The 15,453-nt window shown below is 41.5% G+C and overlaps 1 protein-coding gene across 4 annotated transcripts in view; it reads right to left on the bottom strand.

Moving 5' to 3' along the window:
* adcy3a (adenylate cyclase 3a) overlaps window positions 1-15,453 on the bottom strand; it is a 59,125-nt gene continuing 43,672 nt past the window's right edge. For 3 of the 4 annotated variants that reach the window (XM_061915197.1, XM_061915200.1, XM_061915198.1), the window contains exons 15-21: window positions 15,002-15,083; window positions 10,048-10,206; window positions 9,790-9,936; window positions 6,655-6,768; window positions 6,444-6,586; window positions 4,425-4,549; window positions 1-2,916 (exon numbers count right to left, since the gene is read on the bottom strand). In XM_061915197.1, the coding sequence (XP_061771181.1) occupies window positions 2,687-2,916; window positions 4,425-4,549; window positions 6,444-6,586; window positions 6,655-6,768; window positions 9,790-9,936; window positions 10,048-10,206; window positions 15,002-15,083 (1,000 nt within the window). In that variant the 3' untranslated portion in view covers window positions 1-2,686. The remainder of the gene's footprint in view (window positions 2,917-4,424; window positions 4,550-6,443; window positions 6,587-6,654; window positions 6,769-9,789; window positions 9,937-10,047; window positions 10,207-15,001; window positions 15,084-15,453) is intronic. The other variant, XM_061915201.1, reaches the window with a different exon arrangement.

Genomic DNA, 15,453 nt, shown 5'->3' with positions numbered 1-15,453 from the left:
TCATTGTATTCCGTTTATATTTACATCTAACACAATTTCCCAAGTCATAAGGAAACAGGGTTTGTAGAACAATGTCATTCTGACTGATGTGCTGTGTGTGGACCTGTTTTATAATGTCCACAAAAGAGCAGGTTGTGTTATTTGTCAGCATGTGTGTTGACGTTTTTGTGTTACTCTATTTGCGCCATGAGTGGGAAAGATTGTTTGGATGGGCTTCAATGCTTCATGGCCATTCACCTGAATTACTGATGTTGTCCACAAGATGGCGGCAAAGTTGCATCAATTATTCTGTTAGACTTTTAATGAAGTTAGAGGCACCCCGCGGGTCCAATTCCGTTTTAGACTCGTGCAGATTGTAATTTGGTCGAGCCAGTCCATAAATCTGATCCTGATACTATAAAGCGATAGTAAGACTCCAAAAGTGAAAAACAAAGGAAGTGTTCCAATGGTTTGGGAGGGAAGGTATGCGGATGCTAAAGGCTCCTAGCACATTCAAGTCACAGTCTAACTCCCCAAACCTGTTCTACAAACCCCGTTTCCAAATGAGTTGGGAAATTGTGTTAAATGTAAATATAAACGGAATACAATGATTCGCTAATCATTTTCAACCCATATTCAATTGATTGCACTACAAAGACAAGATATTTGATGTTCAAACTCATAAACTTTACTTTTTTTTTTGCAAATAATAATTAACTTAGAATTTCATGGCTGCGACACGTCCCAAAGTAGTTGGGAAAGGGCATGTTCACCACTGTGTTACATCATGTTTTCTTCTAACAACACTCAATAAACGTTTGGGAACTGAGGAAACTAATTGTTGAAGCTTTGAAAGTGGAATTCTTTCCCATTCTTGTTTTATGTAGAGCTTCAGTCGTTCACCAGTCCGGGGTCTCCGCTGTCGTATTTTACGCTTCATAATGCGCCACACATTTTCCATGGGTGACAGGTCTGGACTGTAGGCGGGCCAGGAAAGTACCCGCACTCTTTTTTTACGAAGCCACGCTGTTGTAAGTCGTGTTGAATGTGGCTTGGCATTGTCTTGCTGAAATAAGCAGGGGCGTCCATGAAAAAGATGGCGCTTAGATGGCGGCATATGTTGATCCAAAACATGTATGTACCTTTCAGCATTAATGGTGCCTTCACAGATGTGTAAGTTACCCATACCTTGGGCACTAAATAAATGATAAATGGGTTGTACTTGTATAGCGCTTTTCTACCTTCAAGGTACTCAAAGCGCTTTGACACTACTTCCACATTTACCCATTCACACACACATTCACACACTGATGGAGGGAGCTGCCGTGCAAGGCGCTAACCAGCACCCATCAGGAGCAAGGGTGAAGTGTCTTGCTCAGGACACAACGGACGTGACGAAGTTGGTACTAGGTGGGGATTGAACCAGGGACCCTCGGGTTGCACACGATCACTCTCCCACTGCGCCACGCCGTCCCTTCATAATGCACCTTCACACCATCACGGATGCTGTCTTTTTAACTTTGCGTCGATAACAGTCTGGATGGTTCGCTTCCCCTTTGGTCCGGATGACACGATGTCGAATATTTCCAAAAACAATTTGAAATGTGGACTCGTCAGACCAAAGAACACTTTTCCACTTTTCATCAGTCCATCCTAGATGATTTCGGGCCCAGAAAAGCCGGCAGCGTTTCTGGATGTTGTTGATAAATGGCTTTCGCTTTGCATAGTAGAGCTTTAACTTGCACTTACAGATGTAGCGACAAACTGTATTTAGTGACAGTGGTTTTCTGAAGTGTTTCTAAGCCCATGTGGTGATATCCTTTAGATTGATGTCGATTTTTGATGCAGTGCCGTCCGTCTGAGGGATGGAAGGTCACATTCATTCAATGTTGGTTTCCGGCCATGCCGCTTACGTGGAGTGATTTCTCCAGATTCTCTGAACCTTTTGATGATATTATGGACCGTAGATGTTGAAATCCCTAAATTTCTTGCAATTGCACTTTGAGAAACGTTGTTCTTAAACTGTTTGACTATTTGCTCACGCAGTTGTGGACAAAGGGGTGTACCTCGCCCCATCCTTTCTTGTGAAAGTTTGGGCATTTTTTGGGGAAGCTGTTTTTCTACCCAATCATGGCACCCACCTGTTCCCAATTAGCCTGCACACCTGTGGGATGTTCCAAATAAGTGTTTGATGAGCATTCCTCAACTTTATCAGTATTCATAGCCACCTTTCCCAACTTCTTTGTCACGTGTTGCTGGCATCAAATTCTAAAGTTAATGATTATTTGCACACAAAAAAATGTTTATCAGTTTGAACATCACATATGTTGTCTTTGAAGTGCATTCAACTGAATATGGGTTGAAAAGGATTTGCAAATTATTGTATTCCTTTTATATTTACATCAAACACAATTTCCCAACTCATATGGAAACGGGGTTTGTACAATGGACCCGCACTACTGGTACAGAATTACACACTATGAACATTTTCAAGTCTACCCAGAATTCAAACTAGAACTGGATGTCCAGATCACTCCTTCAAACGTTGGCACTGAATGCAAAGTAGATTGTCAACCGGTCTCGTGGTGTTCAGGTCTGGTCTTCAGTCTTCAGTAACACAGAGGACTATTTAGGAGCGCTCAACGTCTACACCAGACCTTGGGATTCTTTCGCAGGCCGTGTTTGGCCATGATGACGTGTCACAGTTTCAAGGCAAAACCTTGGACACGTCTGCCGGGCTCACCTGGAAAAAAACTTTTAACTGTCCACCACCTGATGTGGGAGCGTGACAGAAGAGGCGTTCATGAAGGAGCCTTGTTTGTCTCTTCCCTTCAGGAAGTAAGTGAGCAGCTCCCCCTTCCCCTTGACAAAGATGGGGCCCCTCCTCACAAAGCGGAAGCCGTACTCTTTGAGGATGTTGTAGGACTCCTCCACCACCTGGATGGACGAGCACCACACAGAGGGACACCGTCACAAACTTGCAGGTCTCAATCCCATCCCAGCAGGCACAAGACCTTGATGCGACGTTGGTGATGCGCACGTGTCCTTAAACCACCTCGCAGAATACCGCATTTCCTTGAATTCTGCCCGGGTGCTAGTTAATTTAAAACCTCTTCTCACTCCGGCGTTTACCAAAGGCATGCGGTAAATTTAGGCCTGTGCTTAAAAATTGGAGTGTGATGTAAGGATACCATCATGAGAAGCACATTTAATTAAAAAAAAAACGTTATTATGGTCTTACCTTTACTTATAAATGAAGTCCATGCGCATCTCCTTCTGATCAAAAGCATCGATAACTTGTTTATAGAAGTCTTCCTTATCTTCCTTCAGTTTTAAAAGTCTCTCTGTCTCGATGGAGATCTTCCTTTATTACCTCCTGCTTCGATTGAAAGTCCAGTTTCGAAAACTGTTTCATTTTAGATATTAGATTAGATTAGATAGTGCTTTATTTATTCCGTCAGGAGAGTTCCTTCAGGAAAATAAAAATGTTCAGCACAATCCCATTCAAGTTTAGACAAACATTACAGGGAGACAGAACAGGATCGCTGACGGGTCTGCCGGCTTCCAGCGCCCCTTACAAAAAAGATGAGATAAAGGTAAACAAAGAGGTGGGGGTGGGGGGGACGGGAGAAAAAAAAATAGAAGATTAAAATAAAATAAAAAAATCGGTCTTAGCCTGGGCCCTGGAGAGGAGGTGCAGACTGAGATCAAGGGGAAAAAAAAAATAAAATAAAAAAAATAAATGATATGTAATCCTCCATGTTAAAAGTGCAAGCGAGAGGAAAAAATAAATAATCGCTGCTCAGTCTTGCTGCTTGTTGTCACTTCTTCTACAGCCGAGTAGTCGCAAGAAAGATCACTAGCGCCCTCTACCACCAGGGGGCGGGAGTCATTTAATGACTCATACTTGACACACGCAACTACGGTATATTAATAAATCATAACTGCTTACTGTTCTTTTTAGCATATTCAATAGCTTGGACCTTAAATCCTACTGAATAGCTCTTAATCTTCTTCCCTTTATGTGATTTCAAATGATTAAAATCAGCCTCCTCCATTTTCAAAATGATGACAGGTGACGTGTCACTCGTGACGTGACGAGTTTGACCCGGCGGAAATTCCAGGCATATGCTAATATTTTTGCGAAACGAGTTTGACCCGGCGGAAATTCTAGACATGCGCTAAAAAAATAATATTTTGCGAAACGAGTTTGACCCGGCAGTATTTCTAGGCAGGCGCATACTATAAACCCGGCGGCAATTCAAGGAAATACAGTATTTGGATTACTTCCACACTTCATAATATTGTTATTTAATAAATAGAGCTGAAACAACGTATTTGCTTCCGTGGCGTCTTCTTCCCCACCGTTGTAGCGTAACATGAGTAATGAAATTAGTATTCTGCAGCATCTTAAACTGGGCCTGCAATAAAGAGAGGTGCCGTACCTGAATGTTGCCCAACACTCCGGTGGACTCCATACGACTGGCCACATTCACCGTGTTTCCCCAAATGTCGTAGTGGGGTTTGCGGGCACCGATGACTCCTGCTAAGACCCCTCCTTTGTTGAGACCTGGTGCAAAAAAACAGTGACTCAAACGTGAGACAGGTACCCCAAATTAAAACTACAGAACTGTAAAGGCGTACAAACACACACCTTCTGATGTAGGAGAAGTGTAAAGACGTACAAACCCTGTTTCCATATGAGTTGGGAAATTATCTTAGATGTAAATATAAACGGAATACAATGATTTGCTAATCCTTTTCAACCCATATTCAGTTGAATGCACTACAAACAAGATATTTGATGTTCAAACTCATAAAGTTTGTTTTTTTTTGCAAATAATAATTAACTTAGAATTTCATGACTGCAACACGTGCCAAAGTAGTTGGGAAAGGGCATGTTCACCACTGTGTTACATCACCTTTTCTTTTAACAACACTCAATAAACTTTTGGGAACTGAGGAAACTAATTGTTGAAGCTTTGAAAGTGGAATTCTTTCTCATTCTTGTTTTATGTAGAGCTTCAGTCGTTCAACAGTCCAGGGTCTCTGCTGTCGTATTTTATGCTTCATAATGCGCCACACATTTTCCATGGGAGACAGGTCTGGACTGCAGGCGGGCCAGGAAAGTACCCGCACTCTTTTTTTACGAAGCCACGCTGTTGTAACACATGCTGAATGCGGCTTGGCATTGTCTTGCCGAAATAAGCAGGGGCGTCCATGAAAGAGATGGCGCTTAGATGGCAGCATATGTTGTTCCAAAACCTGTATGTACCTTTCAGCATTATTGGTGCCTTCACAGATGTGTAAGTTACCCATGCCTTGGGCATTAATGCACTCCCATACCATCACACATTCTGGCTTTTGAACTTTGCGTCGATAACAGTCTGGATGGTTAATTACCCCATGAATTGATTAACGTGGACCCCAACTTAAAAAAGTTGAAAAATTTATTCGGGTGTTACCATTTAGTGGTCAATTGTACGGAATATGTACTGTACTGTCCAATCTACTAATAAAATAATCAATCAATCAATTGGTTTGGATGACACGATGTCAAATATTTCCTAAAACAATTTGAAATGTGGACTCGTCAGACCCCAGAACACTTTTCCACTTTGCATCAGTCCATCTTAGATGATCTCAGGCCCAGAGAAGCCGGCGGCATTTCTGGATGTTGTTGATAAATGGCTGTCGCTTTGCATAGTAGAGTTTTAACTTGCACTTACAGATATAGCGACCAACTGTATTTAGTGTCAGTGGTTTTCTGAAGTGTTCCTGAGCCCATGTGGTGATATCCTTTAGAGATTGATGTCGGTTTTTGATACAGTGCCGTCTGAAAAATGGAAGGTCACGGTCATTCAATGTTGGTTTCTGGCCATGCCGCTTACGTGGAGTGATTTCTCCAGATTCTCTGAACCTTTTGATGATATTATGGAGCGTAGATGTTGAAATCCCTAAATTTCTTGCAATTGCCCTTTGAGAAACGTTGTTCTTAAACTGTTTGACTATTTGCTCACGCAGTTGTGGACAAAGGGGTGTACCTCTGCCCATCCTTTCTTGTGAAAGACTGAGCATTTTTTGGGAAGCTGTTTTCACACCCAATCATGGCACCCACCTGTTCCCAATTAGCCTGCACACCTGTGGGATGTTCCAAATAAGTGTTTGATGAGCATTCCTCAACTTTATCAGTATTTATTGCCACCTTTCCCAACTTCTTTGTCACGTGTTGCTGGCATCAAATTCTAAAGTTAATGATTATTTGCAACAACAACATTTTTTTATCAGTTTGAACATCAAATATGTTGTCTTTGTAGCATATTCAACTGAATATGGGTTGAAAATGATTTGCAAATCATTGTATTCCATTTGTATTTACATCGAACACAATTTCCCAACTCATGTGGAAACGGGGTTTGTACAAACACACACCATTCTAATGTAGGAGAAGTATAAAGACGTACCAATTCGAAGCATGAAGTTGTTGAAGGACTGATAGTTGATGTTCATGAGTGTGACTTTCATGGCTAAGGCAAATTCGGCCAAGTCTGCCAGGTGCTGCCAGCGCTCTTTGTCCGACTGTTCTTCCTTCTGATGAGCATCCAAACTGGTATGAGTTGTTGGTGGTGCACTAATGGAGTCCGTGAGGTGGAGAGCGTGACGAGCCATACTGACCTTCATGCAGGTGAAGCCGTTGCTAACATCTGAAGTCACACCTGATGCTGCCATGTAGGTGCTTCCTATGGTCTTGATTTTTGTGATGCAGCGAAACTGGGGATCGTCCAGCAGCTACAAGAGACACAAGTCAAAAGTCGGCTGGTGTGGGTGCGAGAGAGGCATGTCTCACCGGACCTAAACAACGAGCCCACGGCAATCAAATTGGACGTCTTTGATTAGCATTAGCATTATCCTAAAGTCTTATCTCGCCTCTCGAGCTGAATCATCTCCACCTCTGTCGTCAACCGTACAGTTCATTCCAGCTCCTCAGTGACTGCACTGATGTTCCACCGAGATAGAACAGCCGACACCTTGCAGGTTCCGCTACTCACCACACTAATACAAACCCTGTTTCCATATGAGTTGGGAAATTGTGTTAGATGTAAATATAAACGGAATACAATGATTTGCAAATCCTTTTCAACCCATATTCAGTTGAATATGCTACAAAGACAAGATATTTGATGTTCAAACTCATAAACTAACATTTTTTTTGCAAATAACAATTAACTTAGAATTTCATGGCTGCAACACGTACCAAAGTAGTTGGGAAAGGGCATGTTCACCACTGTGTTACATCACCTTTTCTTTTAACAACACTCAATAAACGTTTTGGAACTGAGGAAACTAATTGTTGAAGCTTTGAATGTGGAATTCTTTCCCATTCTTGTTTTATGTAGAGCTTCAGTTGTTCAACAGTCCGGGGTCTCCGCTGTTGTATTTTACGCTTCATAATGCGCCACACATTTTTGATGGGAGACAGGTCTGGACTGCAGGCGGGCCAGGAAAGTACCCGCACTCTTTTACTACAAAACCACGCATGGCTTGGCATTGTCATGCTGAAATAAGCAGGGGCGTCCATGATAACGTTGTTTGGATGACAACATATGTTGCGCCAAAACCTGTATGGACTATTCAGTATTAAAGGAGAACAATATCACCAGACCTATGCAAGCGTCAATATATACCTTGATGTTGCAGAAACAAGACCATGTATTTTTTTAACCGATTTCCGAATTCTAAATGGGTGAATTTTGGCGAATTAAACGCCTTTCTGTTTATCGGTCTTGCAGCGATGACGTCAGAACGTGACGTCCCCGAGGTAACACACCCGCCATTTTCATTTTCACATTACAAACACCGGGTCTCAGCTCTGGTATTTTCCGTTTTTTCGACTATTTTTTGGAACCTTGGAGACATCATGCCTCGTCGGTGTGTTGTCAGGGGGTGTAACAACACTAACAGGGAAGGGATTCAAGTTGCACCACTGGCAAGAAATCTTCTGCCAAACCCCCATTGAATGTACCAGAGTGTCTGCACATTTTACCGGCGATGCTAAGACAGACATGGCACAGAGATGTATGGATAACCTGCAGATGCATTTGCAACGATTAAGTCAACGAAATCACAAAGGTGAGTTTTGTTGATGTTGACTGGTGTGCTAATCAGACATATTTGGTCGCAGCATGACTGCCAGCTAATCGATGCTAACATGCTATGCTAATCGATGCTAACATGCTATTTACGCTAGCTGCATGTACATTTGAAACTAGATACCCACATTTTATGCGAAACAAACACTCACCAATCGACGGATTTAAGTTGTTCCAGTGTCACAAGATGCGAAAGTCCTGATCGTTTGGTCCGCACATTTTACCGGCGATGCTAATAAGGCAGCCATGCTATGGGCCACTTCATTAGGTACACCCATGCTATGGCCGAATAGCGTCAATAGCTATTCGCTCAAGAGCTTCAATTTCTTCTTCAATTTCGTTTTCGCTATCTGCCTCCATTCTCTGACCATCTGTTTCAATACATGCGTAATCTGTTGAATCGCTTAAGCCGCTGAAATCCGAGTCTGAATCCGAGCTAATGTCGCTATATCTTGCTGTGGTAACCGCCATGTTGTTTGTATTGGCAGCCCTGTATGACGTCACAGGGAAATGGACAGTCGCATCGCAAATAGCGAAAATCAAGAACTTTAAAGCTTTTTTTAGGGATATTCCGGGAGGTGTAAAATTTTGAAAAAAACTTCAAAAAATAAAACAAGCCACTGGGAACTGATTTGTATTGATTTTAACCCTTTTGAAATTGTGATAATGTTCCCCTTTAATGTTGCCTTCACAAATGTGTAAGTTACCCATGCCTTGGGCACTAATACACCCCCATACCATCACAGATGCTCGCTTTTGAACTTTGCGCCTATAACAATCCGGATGGTTATTTTCCTCTTTGTTCTGGAGGACACCACGTCCACAGTTTCCAAATATAATTTGAAATGTGGACTCGTCGGACCCCACAACACTTTTCCCCTTTGCATCAGTCCATCTTAGATGAGCTCGGGTCCTTGGTGTTGTTGATAAATGGGTTTTGCTTTGCATGGCATAGTTTTAACTTGCACTTACAGATGTAGCGACCAACTGTAGTTACTGACAGTGGTTTTATGAAGTGTTCCTGAGCCCATGTGGTGATATCCTTTACACACCGATGTCGGTTTTTGATGCAGTACTGCCTGAAGGATCAAAAGGTCCACAATATCATCGCTTACGTGCAGTGATTTCCCCGGATTCTCTGAACCTTTTGATGATTTTACGGACATTAAATTCCTTGCAATAGCTCGTTGAGAAATGTTGTTCTAAAACTGTTCGACAATTTGCTTACAAAGTGGTGACCCTCGCCCCATCCTTGTTTGTGAATTATTTAGCATTTCATGGAAGCTGCTTTTATACCCAATCATGGCACCCACCTGTTCCCAATTAGCCTGCACACCTGTGGGATGTTCCAAATAAGTGTTTGATGAGCATTCCTCAACTTTATCAGTATTTATTGCCACCTTTCCCAACTTCTTTGTCACGTGTTGCTGGCATCAAATTCTAAAGTTAATGATTATTCGCAAAAAAAAATTGTTTATCAGTTTGAACATCAAATATGTTGTCTTTGTAGCGTATTCAACTGAATATGGGTGGAAAATGATTTGCAAATTATTGTATTCTGTTTATATTTACATCTAACACAATTTCCCAACTCATATGGAAACGGGGTTTGTATATAAACAGATGTCCATCTCCTACGGAAGACAAGGAATCCACTTACACTGTCAAAGTCTGAAATGATCTCGTTGAGGAAGCGAAGGCATTCGATGCCTCCATTGTTGATGCTCTCCTCCGTGTAGAAGTCGGAGAAGTTTGGGATGGAGGCAAACATGACTCCGATCTCATCGTACGACTGGCTGTACAACTCCTGGGGACGTCAAGACGTGTCAAAGTCATAAAAAGAGCGCCACACCATTACCAAAGTACCAAGCCTCTATCTCCACAAGCGTAGTGTGGCGGTGGCGCTGAGGTTCCTCACCTCGTCTCTTTTCTTGGAGCCCAGGAAGTGACGAGCGACATGCTCGGGAAGCATGTTGGTCACCAGGGCCTCATTCCAGCGCCTCATCTCGTAGACTTTCTCCTTTTGCTCGTGGACCTCCAGCTTCCACAGAAATAATGTGCGAGCCAGCTTCTCCACCTTCACAACACAACACATGTTCTAACTTCTTAGTCCAGACCAGGCGCCTCATGCATTAGGAGTTGTGTGGGTTCCCTCCAGAACAGAGGCCCGCCTTCAAATCCATCCATCCATCCATTTTCTACAGCTTATTCCCATTTGTGGGTCGCTGGCGCCTATCTCAGCAACAATCGGGCGGAAGGCGGTGTACACCCTGGACAAGTCGCCACCTCATCGCAGGGCCAACACAGATAGACAGACAACATTCACACACTTGGGCCAATTTAGTGTTGCCAATCAACCTATCCCCAGATGCATGTCTTTGGAGGTGGGAGGAGCCTATCCAAAAGTGCATGTCTTTGGAGGTGGGAGGAGCCTATTCCCAGGTGCATGTCTTTGGAGGTGAGAGGAGCCTATCCCCAGGTGCATGTCTTTGGAGGTGGGAGGAGCCTATCCCCAAGTGCATGTCTTTGGAGGTGGGAGGGGCCTATCTAAAAGTGCATGTCTTTGGAGGTGGGAGGAGCCTATCCCCAGGTGCATGTCTTTAGAGGTGAGAGGAGCCTATCCCCAAGTGCATGTCTTTGGAGGTGGGAGGGGCCTATCCAAAAGTGCATGCCTTTGGAGGTGGGTGGAGCCTATCCAAAAGTGCATGTCTTTGGAGGTGGGAGGGGCCTATCCCCAGGTGCATGTCTTTGGAAATGGGAGGGGCCTATCCCCAAATGCATGTCTTTGGAGGTGGGAGGAGCCTATCCCCAAGTGCATGCCTTTGGAGGTGGGAGGGGCCTATCCAAAAGTGTATGTCTTTGGAGGTGGGAGGAGCCTATCCCCAAGTGCATGTCTTTGGAGGTGGGAGGGGCCTATCCCCAGGTGCATGTCCTTGGAGGTGGGAGGAGCCTATCCCCAAGTGCATGTCTTTGGAGGTGGGAGGGGCCTATCCAAAAGTGCATGTCTTTGGAGGTGGGAGGAGCCTATCCCCAAGTGCATGTCTTTGGAGGTGGGAGGAGCCTATCCCCAGGTGCATGTCTTTGGAGGTGAGAGGAGCCTATCCCCAGGTGCATGTCTTTGGAGGTGGGAGGAGCCTATCCCCAAGTGCATGTCTTTGGAGGTGTGAGGGGCCTATCCAAAAGTGCATGTCTTTGGAGGTGGGAGGAGCCTATCCCCAGGTGCATATCTTTGGAAGTGGGAAGAGCCTATCCCCAGGTGCATGTCTTTGGATGTGGGAAGAGCCTATCCCCAGGTGCATGTCTTTGGATGTGGGAAGAGCCTATCCCCAGGTGCATGTCTTTGGAAGTGGGAGGAGCCTATCCCCAGGTGCATGTCTTCTGAAGTGGAAGGGGCCTATCCCCAAGTGCATGTCTTTGGAGGTGGGAGGAGTCTATCCCCAGGTGCATGTCTTTGGAAATGGGAGGGGCCTATCCCCAAATGCATGTCTTTGGAGGTGGGAGGGGCCTATCCAAAAGTGCATGTCTTTGGAGGTGGGAGGAGCCTATCCCCAGGTGCATGTCTTTGGAAGTGGGAAGAGCCTATCCCCAGGTGCATGTCTTTGGATGTGGGAAGAGCCTATCCCCAGGTGCATGTCTTTGGAAGTGGGAGGAGCCTATCCCCAGGTGCATGTCTTTGGAAGTGGGAGGGGCCTATCCCCAAGTGCATGTCTTTGGAAATGGGAGGGGCCTATCCCCAAATGCATGTCTTTGGAGGTGGGAGGAGCCTATCCCCAGGTGCATGTCTTTGGAAGTGGGAAGAAGCCGGAGGGAACCCACACATTCACGGGGAGAACATGCAAACTCCGCACAGAAAGATCCCGAGCCTGGGATTGAACCCAGGACTGCAGGACCTTCGTATTGTGAGGCAGACGCACTAACCTCTCTGCCACCGTGAAGCCCCTTCAAACTTAATATACTGATCATCTGTGACTGAGATTGGCCGACACCAATCACATGTATTGAAGAGGAACTGCACTCTTTTTACATATTATTATGAAGGTGTCTGTTACTACATGATATACATAATATACTTGCAGTGTGTATTTTAGGGGTCACCAACGCGATGCCCGCGGGCACCAGGTCGCCCGTAAGGACCAGATGAGTCGCCCGCTGGCCTGTTCTAAAAATAGCACAAATAGCAGCACTTACCAGTGAGCTGCCTCTATTTTTTAAACTGTATTTATTTACTAGCAAGCTGGTCTCGCTTTGCTCGACATTTTCAATTCTAAGAGAGACAAAACTCAAATAGAATTTGAAAATCCAAGAAAATATTTTAAAGACTTGGTGTTCACTTGTTTAAATAAATTCATTTATTTTTTTACTTTGCTTCTTATAACTTTCAGAAAGGCAATTTTAGAGAAAAAATAAAACCTAAAAATGATTTTAGGATTTTTAAACACATATACCTTTTTATCTTTTAAATTCCTTCCTCTTCTTTCCTGACCATTTAAATCAATGTTCAAGTAAATTTATTTTTTTTATTGTAAAGAATAATAAACACAGTTTCATTTAATTCTTCATTTTAGCTTCTGTTTTTTTGACGAAGAATATTTGTGAAATATTTCTTCAAACTTATGATTAAAATTCCCAAAAATTATTCTGGCAAATCTAGAAAATCTGTAGAATCAAATATAAATCTTATTTCAAAGTTTTTTGAATTTCTTTTAAAAGTTTTGTTCTGTAAAATCTAGAAGAAATAATGATTTGTCTTTGTTAGAAATATAGCTTGGTCCAATTTGTTATATATTCTAACAAAGTGCAGATTGGATTTTAACCTATTTAAAACATGTCATCAAAATTCTAAAATTAATCTTAATCAAGAAAAGGTACTAATGATGTTCCAAAAATTATTTTTTTAATTTTTAAAAAAAGATTTGAATTGGCTAGTTTTTCTCTCCTTTTTTCGGTTGAATTTTGAATTTTAAAGAGTCGAAATTGAAGATAAACTATGTTTCAAAATTAAATTTTAATTTTTCTCGTTTTTTTTCTCCTCTTTTAAACCGTTCAATTAAGTGTTTTTTTTATCATTTATTCTCTACAAAAAAACCTTCCGTAAAAGTAAAAATAATGTACGACGGAACATGGTGCAAAGTATTTCGTGATTTGTTAAAAAAATGTTAGTGGCTAGCTACTTAAAATGTGATATTGTGATTTCACAAGACTGTCTTAGAAGTGATCATTTGAAAATGTTCAATTTGAAAATGTATCACTTAGAGAAAATATAAAAATAAAGTGTTGCATATTGATATTTATCTGTTTCTATATATATTTATTGTGAGAAATCATTAAGATGATCAGTGTTTCCACAAAGATAAATATCATTAATTATTAACCTTCCTCTTGTGTTAGCTTTCTGTTACCATCTCTTATGTTAACGGGTCGGTTTTGACCCATGTTTTAAATCAGCTGTAAAATACACTAAAAACAATTACCTATCATCCAATTTGTTTCTCATCTCTTGGTTACCTTGTTAGGCTTCCTTATCCTTGAAAATATTGGTTTTAATATTTTTGGTTTGGGCCATTGGGCCTTATTTTGTCAGTATACCCCTCGATTTCCATCCATCCATTTTCTACCGCTTATTCCCTTTTGGAGTCACGGGGGGCGCTGGCGCCTATCTCAGCTACAATCGGGCGGAAGGCGGGGTACACCCTGGACAAGTCGCCACCTCATCGCAGGGCCAACACAGATAGACAGACAACATTCACACTCACATTCACACCCCTCGATTTCAATTTTTAAAAATGGTAAAACGAACCTCAAGAGAATCATATAAATAAAAAAAAGGTTGTTGTGTTACCTAACTATTACTAAGGGGTATTAGAACACATCTCTCAAATAAATGTGTTTTGTTTATTTTTTCATTTTAAGAATTTTAACTATAGTAACATCTATGGTGTTATGGGTCAATTTCGACCCATATATATTTACTTCAAGAAAAAGGCTAAAAAGTATTTTTTTCAGCAACAGAAATCCAACATCAAACAAACAACCAATCAAGCGAATGAAACCAAGATAAATAGATTAGTAGTTCCAAAACTAATAAAAAAACAAAATCAGAGTGGCAAAAAGTGACACTTTTAGTGTCCGTCTTTTGTTTGTTTTTGGACAGGATAACAAGGTAAAATGAGAATCCACTAAAGCTCACATGATTGGGAGAGGAGCTGGCTGTCAGTGTGTTCAGTTTTGGCTCTTATCATTGCTTTATCATCTTATTTTTATAACCGGGTCGAAACCGACCCTAAAAACACCAAGGGCATAATTTCTACTAGAGCATTTTATAATTTAGTGAAAAAAATTAAAATGTTTTATTTTGTTGACAAAGAGGTTCCTGACAAAGTCAAAAAGCTTTGATGCAAAAAAATATATGTATGTGGTGTTTTTATGCATTTAAAAACTAAAACGGGTCGGTGCCGACCCTAACACAAGACGAAGGTTAATAATAACAGAGTTAAAAGTAAATTGAGCAAATTGGCCATTTCTGGCAATTTATTTAAGTGTGTATCAAACTGGTAGCCCTTCGCATTAATCAGTACCCAAGAAGTAGCTCTTGGTTTCAAAAAGGTTGGTGACCCCTGGACTAGGCAGTAACATATTGTGTCATTTATCATTCTTTTATTTTGTTAAAAATATTCATCTACAAGTTCATTTCCTGTTAATATCTGCTGACTTCTACACGTCTGTTACAATATAATAAGCCAATGTTTTGTCACCGGAGAAAACACTTAGTTCTCCGAGTGTCGGCCATCGTGAGCAGCTTCTTCTTCAAATGCTGATGTCAGCCACATTTACAAACTCACTCGGCCCAAAGAAAGAAACATGAATCAACTTACGTGTCGCGAGAAATAATACAAGCTGAGCATCATAATGAAGATCATGACTGTCATTGTGAACTTGGAGGGCACCAGAAAAGATCTGTGAAGAACAACAACATATGTATATATATGTATGTATATATATATATATATTACATAACATTACTAACAAAATGTCATCAAAATCAACATATATATTATTATGTAACCTTACTAACGACATGTTATTAATATCAATATATGTAATAGTATATCACGTTACTATGGACATGTTTACTTCTTCACTGGACAAACAAATATATTATATAAGTAAAAACCCATATAGTAACATATATATTATTACATAACTGGCAAACCTTTCTCAAAGGCTCCACTAAAACCAGATTTTTTAAAACTAAAGCAATTTTTCCTATAAAGAATAATTTAAATCAAATGTATTTTTGTCATTTTTTATGCAATAATAATATTAG

Source organism: Nerophis ophidion, linkage group LG11, assembly GCF_033978795.1.
Source record: "Nerophis ophidion isolate RoL-2023_Sa linkage group LG11, RoL_Noph_v1.0, whole genome shotgun sequence".
NCBI classification, from domain to species: Eukaryota; Metazoa; Chordata; class Actinopteri; order Syngnathiformes; family Syngnathidae; genus Nerophis; species Nerophis ophidion.
The sequence above is the reverse complement of the archived record's forward strand: the minus strand, read 5'-3'. Positions and strand labels throughout refer to the sequence as shown.